The sequence below is a fragment of the Lipotes vexillifer genome, unplaced genomic scaffold (assembly GCF_000442215.2).
Source record: "Lipotes vexillifer unplaced genomic scaffold, Lipotes_vexillifer_v1.1 scaffold58, whole genome shotgun sequence".
Classification (NCBI taxonomy): domain Eukaryota; kingdom Metazoa; phylum Chordata; class Mammalia; order Artiodactyla; family Lipotidae; genus Lipotes; species Lipotes vexillifer.
Genome location: NW_006781997.1, coordinates 2,693,843 through 2,706,670, shown reverse-complemented (window position 1 = coordinate 2,706,670; position 12,828 = coordinate 2,693,843). Strand labels below are relative to the sequence as shown.

The 12,828-nt window shown below is 39.2% G+C and overlaps 1 protein-coding gene across 1 annotated transcript in view; it reads right to left on the bottom strand.

Annotated features, from left to right (window-relative positions):
- MAN1A1 (mannosidase alpha class 1A member 1) overlaps positions 1 to 12,828 on the bottom strand; it is a 174,081-nt gene that overhangs the window by 108,576 nt on the left and 52,677 nt on the right. The window contains exon 3 of the mRNA XM_007454935.1: positions 12,220 to 12,335. Within this exon, the coding sequence (XP_007454997.1) occupies positions 12,220 to 12,335 (116 nt within the window). The remainder of the gene's footprint in view (positions 1 to 12,219; positions 12,336 to 12,828) is intronic.

The following is a 12,828-nucleotide window of genomic DNA, read 5'->3' as shown; positions in this document are numbered from 1 at the left end:
GGGCTTCCCTGGTGGCGCAGTGGTTGAGAGTCCGCCTGCCGATGCAGGGGACGCGGGTTCCTGCCCCGGTCTGGGAAGATCCCACATGCCGCGGAGCGGCTGGGCCCGTGAGCCATGGCCGCTGAGTCTGCGCGTCCGGAGCCTGTGCTCCGCAACGGGAGAGGCCACAACAGTGAGGGGCCCGCATACCGCCAAAAAAATAAAATAAAATAAGTGGTTGAATCAGGATTTAAACTTGACTACTCTGATTCCTGGTCTAGAGCTGTTATCCTGACTCCTATATCACTTCACATGATAATGCATCAAGTATCTTTATTAATGGTCATATAATTGTGGCATATAATTAGTAATTATTGCCAATACTTTTATTATTTTACAATATTTGACTACTACATGGATCTGTCCTACATTCTATTACTAGATAATTTAGCACAGCTAACCTACAATAGATGGTAGGTACACTTTGTTACCGAACCAAACTTGGGTCCGCTTGCCCACAAACACTAAAGCCAACCTACTGACACCATGTTGTGTGTGGTAAAGGAGAGCACAACGTTTACTGTAGGGCACTAAGCAAAAAGAATGAGCAGCGCGTGCTCAAAAGACCGGAACTCTCGATGGCTTTCAGGGGAGGAGTTTTAAAGGCAGTGTGAGGGAGGGTCTGCAGGGTGTGTGATCAGCTCGTGCACCATTCTCGGATTGGTTGGCATCAAGGTGAAATTTCAAGCGTCATCAACCTTCTGGTTTCAAATGGTCTAGGGTCTATGTGCTTGTGGTCAGCAGTTTTCATCTGGTGTGGGCCTGCTTCCTGTAAAAAGAACACAGGAATGTGTGCCAGGCCTTTATGTATATCTTTCAGGGGACTGGGAACTCGGTGATTCTGCGATGTGGCGGATTTATAGTCTAACTTGTTACCAGTTTCCTGGCCCAACAGCTATTCTTTGTTTCTACATCTTCATATTTCCTGATCATTAACTCTTCAGCCAGCCTTTTGAGACTCAGGGGAGGCCTAGAAGACTAAAGAAAAAGCCTTTTGCTTCAGAGGATAGGGACACAAGGGCTTGTGTATGGTTTCAGCTTCAAGCTTTTGTTAGCTTCTTTTCATGTTCGTTAGGCCTACCCAGTAATTGTTCACTTTTGCCTGATATCAGACAATTCGCTGAAATCACAGGGGCTAACAGCAAACTAATATATGGAGTCACATATCCAGCAGATGAGCTTAGTCACAATCATCTGAGAGATTATTTCCTTTAACAAACATTTATTAAGCAACTACTATGTGTCAGGCACTGTCCTAGGTTCTAGGGACATGGCAACGAAGACTCATAAGGTCCTCAAATTCATGGAGTCTACATTTTAGTGGGTGAAAACAATTCCAGAAGAAAAAAAAGAGGTATATTTTCTTTAATTTCCACATGCTCTCTCTAAAAAGGTATAAGGATCTAACAAATTAAAGCTAAGTAATTGCTTAAGTTAAAAAAATTTTTCAAAAAATTTCTTGCAAAAGGAAGGTCATGAATGTTACTTGGGAGAGACACATACTAGGCCAGAGTTAGGCAAAAGCATCATAATATAAGACTCTGGTGAGTTCGTTCAATTGTATTTCATAATTTGTAATATGCACCTAATACAATTTGATTAAAGTACTTTACATGGGAACAATTTATCTGTGATGTGTATGACTCTGAATGAGTATTACATAAATATTGGTAAAAGCTTTAATATTCCACAAAATTACTGATAAGGAAAGAGAAAGAGAATCGTTAATTTGTTTTGGCTCACACAGCTATACTTCTTATGTCTAAAGGTAACAATGTCTAATAATAAAATCTAATAAATAAAACCCTCAAATCCTATCATTCTCAATTTGTACTTGTGTTTTTCAGTTTTTAAACCTAAAGAATAGTCCTCCACATTTCTGCCTACTGAAGTCTGTTAAGATGATTTTATATTCTTATTCTAGCTTTGGCTTCATTTGATATACATTCATTCTCTTTTCCTCCTATGAAAATTTTGGATAATCAGGACTTTTATATAAACATCTGATGAAAATTACTGCATGGTAGAAGACTGAGCCATGTCAAACACCATCATAAATACATCTTCAGCAAGACATCAGTCACCTACTGGGTACAACCAGTTATCAATCCAGCAATGTATTCTAGAACCTAAATTCTATTTATCTTCCACTGTCTGTAAGATATTGAGAGATGGTTTTGCAAAGTGCCACGCTCAAGGTCAGTGCTCTGTCTTTTGAATTTCTCGGATCTAACAGTTTGGTGAGCCTATCCAAGAAGCAAATCTGGCTTGTTAGTGAATCCATACAGGTTCCCAGTTACTTGTGTTCTTGTCTTTAAAGATCTCGCTCAGGAAGTCACATCACCATTAGTTGTATTCAATAGTCATCATATCTACCTTCTTTTGAAAACCAAAACTACATTTGAATTCCCAGCATATAATATTTTCTACTTTTTTTTTTTCAAAGTTAAATCTAAATTATTTAGAAACCTTAATTTGAGAGCTCTTAACATTTTGGGTTATATTATGTTTTAGGTCAGCAGACTGAAATTTATACACTTTAGGTCACTCTTTACAGATCCTTTGATGAAAAACACTAAGAAGATAAAAACATAAATTGGCTGGCTAGACTGCGGGCAGCAGACTATCAAAACACTACCTTAGAGTCAGAAAGACCTGGGACTGAAGGTTGGTTCAGGAGCCCACTGAGTGCAAGATCCCAAGCAAGTCACATATTCTCTCTGAGCCTTGGTCTTCTCATTTGTAAAAAGGGACAGTGCATTTCGTACAAGGCGCTACAAGTCCACGAATGTAAAGCACCATGCACAATGCCTGCCACAGGTAAAGTACTCAATAAAATAAGTGCCATCACCACTGCACAAAAGCTCAGCTTAAGTAAACCAATAAGGCCTAGCTTCCTCAGGGGTTCTTGGAAAATCAGAAACTCCAGAATCATAATCTTCTAAATACTAGAATGCAAACTGATATACCTTCTCTGACTCTCATAGGAGTCATGTTTCAAATCCTCTTTTTTTTTTTTTTTTTTTTTTTTTTTTTTTCTTGCGTTATGCGGGCCTCTCACTGTTGTGGCCTCTCCCATTTGCGGAGCACAGGCTCCGGACGCGCAGGCTCAGCGGCCACGGCTCACGGGCCCAGCCGCTCCGCGGCACGCGGGATCCTCCCGAAACGGGGCACGAACCCGCGTCTCCTGCATCGGCAGGCGGACTCTCAAGCACTGCGCCACCAGGGAAGCCCCTCAAATCCTCTTTTGAAATACAGTATCCTGACAAAGCTTCCTTTTGGGCTTGATATAATTTATATAATATCTGGGTTTTCAAAAGTGAACTTCTACAATCTGAGGGTTTGAGGCCAATTTTATAAACTTCTGACTCTGATTTCCATTAAAATAAACTTATTAAATCTAAATGAAGATATGCATCCTATTAATATTCATGCAGCATTTTTTAAGATGTTCTAAAACTTTTCCAGTGACTTACCCTAATGACAGGAGAGGGGTTAGGGCAGGCAGAGAACAGTTTGTAAAGGAGGGAAGCCCCAAACAGCCTGCAACACTAAAATCTTTTGGATTTATCTTAACAATGTAGAGTTTGTAGTCTCCTTCAATCTGTGTTTGTTTTAAATGAGATTAAATCCCTTAAATCTTTAAGTAACGTCACATTCCAGGAATATGCCCCACGTAGTCCATGGCTTCTAGTACCTAGCTGTATGTGAGCACCAGTTTGAGAAGCAGATCCAGTCTTTGTTTAAACTGCATGCACCTGCTAATTAATTTCACAATTGATGAGCAAGTGGAAGGTGGATATTTTTGGCTTAAGGCCTACCCACAAAACCATGTGGACTGGTGAAACTGCTCTTTCACTTTGAGTTTCCTCTACCAACAGTCTTTGAATCAAAGAACACACTTAACCAGAATCATACATAAATTTAATAAAATATATGGTATAATTAAATTTACATCTAAAATCAAGAGGTGAAGTCATGGAAAAACTAGGCTTCACTACTTATCTCCTATATTGCCTTAGGTGTCTTAGACTGATAATTTCCACCTTAAGTTTATACCTTTCCTTAGTATTGCTGTCCTCTGGCTTACTAAATTATGAGATAAAGTGATAAAACTTGCTAAAATGGAAAAAAGTTTAATTCAGTAAACCATTTTGTATGGCTCCCTCCCCCCACCCTTCACGTTATCTTCCATCTTTCTACTGGAAAAGGTGTCCTTCAAATAAACAGATCAGCAGCTCACAGGCATGAAGAATCTAACCATATCCACACAAGAGGGAAAGTGAACACTTCAAAATCCCTGTTTCAACCTGAGTGCCTAAAAGATCAACCTCTTACAAGATAGTATTTTAAAAAACTCAGAGAAATTTATTAGGTTGTATTTTTTATAAGCAACTTATTTACCAAAATTATCTATAAAATGATAGATTTTAGTAGATTTTAGTAAGTGAAATAATGGGCTTGACCATTTTCATAACAAATTTAGGTGGGAGAACAGATTCAGCCACAGTTTTTGACTGCAGAACTACAAAGGCGCAGACTTTCCTTGAAGAATAGATATATTGTTTCTTTGCACCTTCAGGCCTTATGATAATTATTTAGAATCAAACCTGCATCAAGTTTAAGGAATTCTCCTTAATTCTTTTTTTTTTTTTGCTGTACGCGGGCCTCTCACTGTCGTGGCCTCTCCCGTTGCGGAGCACAGGCTCCGGACGCGCAGGCTCAGCGGCCATGGCTCACGGGCCCAGCCGCTCTGCGGCATGTGGCATCCTCCCGGACCAGGGCACGAACCCGTGCCCCCTGCATCGGCAGACAGACTCTCAACCACTGTGCCACCAGGGAAGCCCTCTCCTTAATTCTTAACTTATGATTCCATACAGCAGGGCAGGTCTGATTGATTGCATTAAATTGAAAAAGACTTCTTGGAAAAGAACTTTCATTTTCAGAAATATCTTAATCCTCTTCTCAGTGTTTGGTCCCAATTATTAGAGTTGGTTTTTTTAAAGAGTATTTCTCTGAGTCCTAAGATCAGAGAATACTTCTTTGCTAGCTATTCCTCCAAACATCCTGTCAACTTTCTACTCAATGAACTATAAGCGAGGAACAAGCAAGCATTAATAACAACTGTCCCACTACAAACCAATGCAATAACTGTTTTTTTTTTTTAACATCTTTATTGGGGTATAATTGCTTTACAATGGTGTGTTAGTTTCTGCTTTATAACAGAGTGAATCAGTTATACATATACATATGTTCCCATATCTCTTCCCTCTTTGTCTCCCTCCCTCCCACCCTCCCTATCCCACCCCTCCAGACAGCCACAAAGAACCGAGCCGGTTTCCCTGTGCCATGCGGCTGCTTCCCACTGGCTATCTACCTTACGTTTGTTAGTATATATATGTCCATGTCTCTCTCTCGCCCTAACACACCTCACCCTTCCCCCTCCCCATATCCTCAAGTCTGTTCTCCAGTAGGTCTCTGTCTTTATTCCTGTTTTACCCCTAGGTTCTTCAAAACATTTTTTTTTCTTAAATTCCATATATATGTGTCAGCATATGGTATTTGTCCTTCTCTTTCTGACTTACTTCACTCTGTATGACAGACTCTAGATCTATCCACCTCATTACAAATAGCTCAATTTCGTTTCTTTTTATGGCTGAGTAATATTCCATTGTATATATGTGCCACATCTTCTTTATCCATTCATCCGACGACGGGCACTTAGGTTGTTTCCATCTCCGGGCTATTGTAAATAGAGCTGCAATGAACATTTTGGTACATGACTCTTTCTGAATTCTGGTTTCCTCAGGGTATATACCTAGTAGTGGGATTGCTGGGTCATATGGTAGTTCTATTTGTAGTTTTTTAAGGAACCTCCATACTGTTCTCCATAGTGGCTGAACCAATTCACATTCCCACCAGCAGTGCAAGAGTGTTCCCTTTTCTCCACACCCTCTCCAGCATTTATTGTTTCTAGATTTTTTGATGATGGCCATTCTGACTGGTGTGAGATGATATCTCATTGTAGTTTTGATTTGCATTTCTCTAATGATTAATGATGTTGAGCATTCTTTCATGTGTTTGTTGGCAGTCTGTATATCTTCTTTGGAGAAATGTCTATTTAGGTCTTCTGCCCATTTTTGGATTGGGTTGTTTATTTTTTTGTTATTGAGCTGCATGAGCTGCCTGTAAATTTTAGAGATTAATCCTTTGTCAGTTGATTCATTTGCAAATATTTTCTCCCATTCTGAGGGCTGTCTTTTGGTCTTGTTTATGGTTTCCTTTGCTGTGCAAAAGCTTTGAAGTTTCATTAGGTCCCATTTGTTTATTTTTGTTTTTATCTCCATTACTCTAGGAGATGGGTCAAGAAGGATCTTGCTGTGATTTATGTCATAGAGTGTTCTGCCTATGTTTTCCTCTAAGAGTTTGATAGTTTCTGGCCTTACATTTAGGTCTTTAATCCATTTTGAGCTTATTTTTGTGTATGGTGTTAGGGAGTGATCTAATCTCATACTTTTACATGTACCTGTCCAGTTTTCCCAGCACCACTTATTGAAGAGGCTGTCCTTTCTCCACTGTACGTTCCTGCCACCTTTATCAAAGATAAGGTGTCCATATGTGCATGGGTTTATCTCTGGGCTTTCTATCCTATTCCATTGATCTATCTTTCTGTTTTTGTGCCAGTACCATACTGTCTTGATTACTGTAGCTTTGTAGTATAGTCTGAAGTCAGGCAGCCTGATTCCTCCAGCTCCATTTTTTGTTCTCAAGATTGCTTTGGCTATTCGGGGTCTTTTGTGTTTCCATACAAATTGTGAAATTTTTTGTTCTAGTTCTGTGAAAAATGCCAGTGGTAGTTTGATAGGGATTGCATTGAATCTATAGATTGCTTTGGGAAGTAGAGTCATTTTCACAATGTTGATTCTTCCAATCCAAGAACATGGTATATCTCTCCATCTGTTTGTATCATCTTTAATTTCTTTCATCAGTGTCTTATAATTTTCTGCATACAGGTCTTTTGTCTCCTTAGGTAGGTTTATTCCTAGATATTTTATTGCAATAACTGTTTAATAACAATTGCTCCGCTACTAACATACGGTAACTATGCTTTACCTTACTGAGAACCAGTGGAAACATGAGACTTTACAAACTCATTGCTTAAAGACAGGTTATTGCCTATAAGCCTTGCCTATGTTTAGGCTTAGCATACACATTCATTTATAAATTGTACTTTAAAGTATGTGTTGTATTAACATTCTGAGGATTACAACTCCTTTTAACAGATTAAATAGCAACATTAAACTTTATAGCTTAGTATAACATATGTCTGAGCAGCTTTTAATTTCATATTTAAGTAACATGATAAATCTCTGTATATGAACAAAGTGCAAATTCTTTGGGCCACAAAGATAGGCAAAATCAACATCTTCTCTCTGTCAGTAGACTGGTTTTACCACGAAGGTCCAGAAGGACCCTCAAGTAGCAGTCCAATCTATATATCACTAATTATGGTCAGAGGGAACAGATCAGTATCCTTATAGCCAAAACCCAAATCATCACCCTTGGCAGACACTAATTAGCATTCGGATAGAAAATATTAAATAACTCCATCCGACAGGATAATTAACTCAGTTATCTGCACCATTAGGATATAATGCTGCTCTAAAACAGAGCTTTTACAAGAGCAATACTAAGGCAAATGTCACTTCTTTCATGCTCCATGGCATGGAGCTCTGGACCTAAGTCAAGAATTCATTCAGGCATTCAAGAAGATCCAAAGTTGCTTTTTGAGGTCCATTTACAACCTTCAGATAGAGAACCCTACAGCTTATTTTACTGAAAAATAGGATGGCATTCCGGTTGGATAAGAGACCAATCTGGATCTTTAAACTAAAAAATAAAGCCATTGTTGCCACCAATACCTCTGTTATTTTTCAGGAAAAAAAAAACGGTGTAATTGTTGACATAACCACTTGAATCTGTGGGTAGAACGAGTGAATATAAGACAAATTCTCTAATGGGACATAATAACACCAACTAGAAAATTGTAAGTTGAAGCACTTTAAAATGAGTAGGAGATGGGACTTCCCCAGTTGCACAGTGGTTAAGAATCTGCCTGCCTGTGCAGGGGACACGGGTTTGATCCCTGGTCCAGGAAGATCCCACATGCCACGGAGCAACTAAGCCCATGTGCCACAGCTACTGAGCCTGTGCTCTAGAGCCTGAGAGATCCAACTACTGAGCCCGTGTGCCACAACTGCTGAAGCCCGTGCACCTAGAGCCTGTGCTCCAAAACAAGAGAAGCCACCGCAATGAGAAGCATGCGCACTGCAACTAAGAGCCACAACTACTGAGCCCGCTTGCCGCAACTAGAGAAAGCCTGCGAGTAGCAGCGAAGACCCAACGTGGCCAAAAAAAAAAAAAAAAAAAAAAAAGATTAGGAGAGTAAATCAAGATAGCTGTCCTGAATTTATGTTTGTTATTAATTTTGATATGGGAAGTATTATCATTTGGATATTATTGATAAACTTTTATATTTTCAAAGGAAAATATGGCAATACCCAAAGAAAGAACTGCAACAAATATGTTTCAAGACCTTTCAAATTAGGAATAGTAAAATAAACAGAAATTCGAGACCTGTGACTATGCCTTTTAAAAGTATATTTTTAAAGTATATTTTAAAGGGTATAGCCCAAGACTATCAATAACAGTCTTAAAATGATATTTTTACATAAAAATCTTTCAACTCATTGAATAAAATCTTATAAAAATACAAAAATACAATTTTAAAGAAACAAAGCTCAGTATCTTAGCCATCACTCAACCTACAGTCTAATCCCTTTATCTTACAAGTAAGGAAGCCAAAGAATTTGCTCTTCTTCTCTTCTAAATACTCTGGGCCTCTCTGGTGGCGCAGTGGTTAAGAATCTGTCTGCCAATGCAGGGGACACAGGTTTGAGCCCTGGTCCGGGAAGATCCCACATGCCGCAGAGCAACTAAGCCCATGCGCCACAACTACTGAGCCTGTGCTCTAGAGCCCGCGAGCCACCACGACTGAGCCCAAGTGCCACAACTACTGAAGCCCGTGTGCCTAGAGCCCGTGCTCTGCAACAAGAGAAGCCACCGCAATGAGAAGCCCGCACACCGCAACAAAGAGTAGCCCCGCTCGCCCCAACTAGAGACCGCGTGCAGCAACAAAGACCCAATGCAGCCAAAAATAAAAAAATAAATTTATAAAAATAAATAAATAAATACTCTGATATCCTCTATTAGTTTCCCTCTGCTTCCTAATAGGTCCCCACAGTCCATGGAATACATTCATGTCACCCAGTCATGGTCTGAGGCCAGCCAACTGCCTTCTGTTACCTTGTCTATTACCTTGAGAGGCCTTTTTGCTTAGTCCTTTTAAATAAATGATTCCAGAGTTTCTCAGACTACCACTGGGCATGAAAGCAAAGAACTGCTGCAGTATTTGGGGGAGGTTTGGGGCAGTAATGCTATATATGCCAGACAAGGGACCTGAACACTATTCGGGTCTCATGTCACTAAAGTCTACTTTCCCATCTTCCATCATTAGACTCTGGAAGAATCTAGTTCTTATTCTCCTACCTTTCTGGAGGTGAGGGACGGTGGAGGAAACACATTCTCCATTCTCTCCTCCATATATAAGCTGAAGACAAGCTCATTATTATTTACTGGTAGGTAGCTGAATTTACTCAAAAATAACAAGGCAGGAAAAAAGTATTATTAAGAAACAATAAACCCTCAGAAGGAAATCTAATTTTTTGTTCACTGTCTTAATTTTTCACACTCAGTTCTATTGGTAATATCCGAGCTACCAGACGTCACACTCAACCAAAGAGCTGTAGAACCTTACAAAATCCCTCGCTCCTTGGGTCTGTTTTCTCATATTTAAAATAAAAAGACTGAACACATCAATCTCCAAGGTCCCTTTGTATTGGAATACTGTCTCCTTTATATTCTAAATTCAATTATAAGGCAGATTAAACATAGACTCATCTGCTTGTACTTTAAGTCAGTGATCTCAAAAATGGGGTACATATGGCAATTAATTAGAGGAGTAGGAACAAAATATTAAAACTTTTAATTTATATACATTTTTAATCCAAAGAGGTAGGAAAAAGACTCAGCTTTATCCTACCTTTACACTCTGAACTATATTGGTATTCTCACTTGGTCTGTGGGAGAACAGGAGCTCCACAAAGCAGAGGGGTCAGCAGGGAAACACCCTTTCTTTGTCCATTCTCAACATACAGCATGTTACTTGTGACTGGTTATGGAGATTTACAGATATTATCAAATGCTTACCAGATAGACAAGAGGCTTACAAGAATTTTTGCAAAGTAATCTCAGATTAAAAATGATACCAAAAGTGAAATAAGTGAGGCAGAGAAAGACAAATATCATGATACCATTTATATGTGGAATCTAAAAAAATGATACAAATGAACTTATTTATGAAACAGAAACAGACTCACAGACATAGAAAACAAACTTATGGTTACCAAAGGGGAAAGGGGGAGGGATAAACTGGGAGTTTGGGATTAACAGATACATACTACTATATATAAAATAGATAAACAACAAGGACCTAATGCATAGCACAGGGAACTATATTTAGTATTTTGTAATAACCTATAATGGAAAAGAATCTGAAAAAGAATACACACACACACACACACACGTGTATATGTGCGTGTGTGTATGTATAACTGAACTTAAAAAAACACCAATAAGGCAAACATAAGTGAATGACTCAAAAACACCAGGATCAACTTTTCCTGCTCTTAAAACAAGCTCTCCGTCAACCTCATTACAAGGTAAAGCAATGACTGTGGAATCAGATTAGCTCTGACAAGATGCAGCCCTCCTTAATTCTCAAGGAGTAGTATTAGAAGGGTCCACTGTCCTTAACTATGAACCTTTTCCTTGGTGTACAGTGGGTATTGAGGTTTGTTAAAAATGATAGTACATATATGAAACTTAAAAAAATATTTCATATATAAATTGACAAAAGGTTATACTGGGAATTCTCTGGCAATCCAGTGGTTAGGACTCTGAGCTTCCACTGCAGGGGCCATGGGTTCAATCCCTGGTCAGGGAACTAAGATCCCTCATGCACATGATGTGGCCAAAAGAAAAAAAAAAAAAGTTTAAACTGGTAAAAGGGTCTACAATCAACAAAGGTTAAAGGCTTATTTATGGGAAGGTGGATGCAGCTGTCCTGGATGCATGTGGAGTGCTGAGATGAGCTATTTCATGGTATCACTGACTCGGCAGCCATTTTGTTTTGCCAAGTGTCTTGCAGGGGCCTTAAATGGACACTAGCCCCTCATGCAAGAGCGTGCCCTCGATTAACAGCCCCAGAGTCCCAAGCAAGTGTCAGTTCCTGATATGACTCCCTCTGTGATTATGTCTCCCCGACCTCCCAGGGCCTTCCCCTGGTGCACCCCTTAGAAAAGACCACTGTGGAGCTTACCAATTGGTTTGAATTGACCAATTTGGCCTTAGCTTTGGAATCCCAAAGCACTTCACCCACCCTAATAATGGCACGTGCCCCAGGTCCTGTCTTTCTGTGTGTCTGTACGCTGCCTTGATCTCCCTGTGTGGCCCCTGCGGGTGAGTCATGTACCTTCTCAGGACCTGTTAAGGAATAAACTCTATTTCAATTTCTTTTGTGGTCTTTCATTGAACTGCAGCTCACCATGACACCCTGGGCTCCATTTAACAAATGTTCATCTAACAAAGTCACAATAACGCACCATGGTGCAGTGCAAAAGCATGAGCACTGGAGTCACAAAGACCTGTGTTAGGCTCACAGCCCTGACACACAACTAGCTGTGTGGTATAGATAAGCCTCTGAGGGTCCAATTTCTAATCTGTAAAGGTGTGAAAATAATACCCATCTCACAGGGTTGTTGTGAGACTTGAACAAGAATACTTGGCACATGTAGATCTTAATACTAATTTCTTTTTCCTTACTCTTAGTTTGCCAAAAAACAAAGGCATGGATTTGTGTAGTAAGGGAGGGCAAGTTAAGAATATAGTATGATACTACTTAAAACTGCATTATTTGTTTCTGCTAGGGTACAGTACAATAATCTGCCTCACAAGAGAATTTATTTATGTTAACTGAATTGGCAGCTTTTTTTAACTTACCATATTAAAATTTAGATTTTCGTCAACCCATGCTTTTGCCTCTTCAAATTCGTCTTTCATTTTCATAATAAAAAGTGTATCTAGGGCATCCACTATTGTTGCTCCTTGGATATTACCTGAAAATATCAGAAAAATATTTACTCAATAAAACACCTTTGACAGATCCATACATGCACATTGACCACACCTTGGAAAGGAAGTGGATAATACTGAATTTACTGGTAAACAAGAATACTGAACACAGTCTAAACATCTTTCAGTGACAGAAAATTGAAAAGTTGCATCAAAACCAAACTAAAAACTATCACAGGCTATAGATTAGTACACTAATCTTTAAAGTCTCTTCTGAGTTGCAGAAAATGAATCTCTTAGAAATTTCATTTGGGCTTGCATTCTCTAGCAGGAAAAAAAAAAAAGACCTGAAACCAAGGAGCAACACACTTATTAATTTTAATGTAATTACATCAAAGTGCACCTGTGCAAAACTCTTTAAATATAATTAGATCTAAAATTGTTTAGTGATAGCTCTAAGAAGCCACTACTCAAAAATGGAATTCTACCCCCTCTTTTTGCAGACCTGACTGATCCTAACCTCTCCTCCCATCCTCC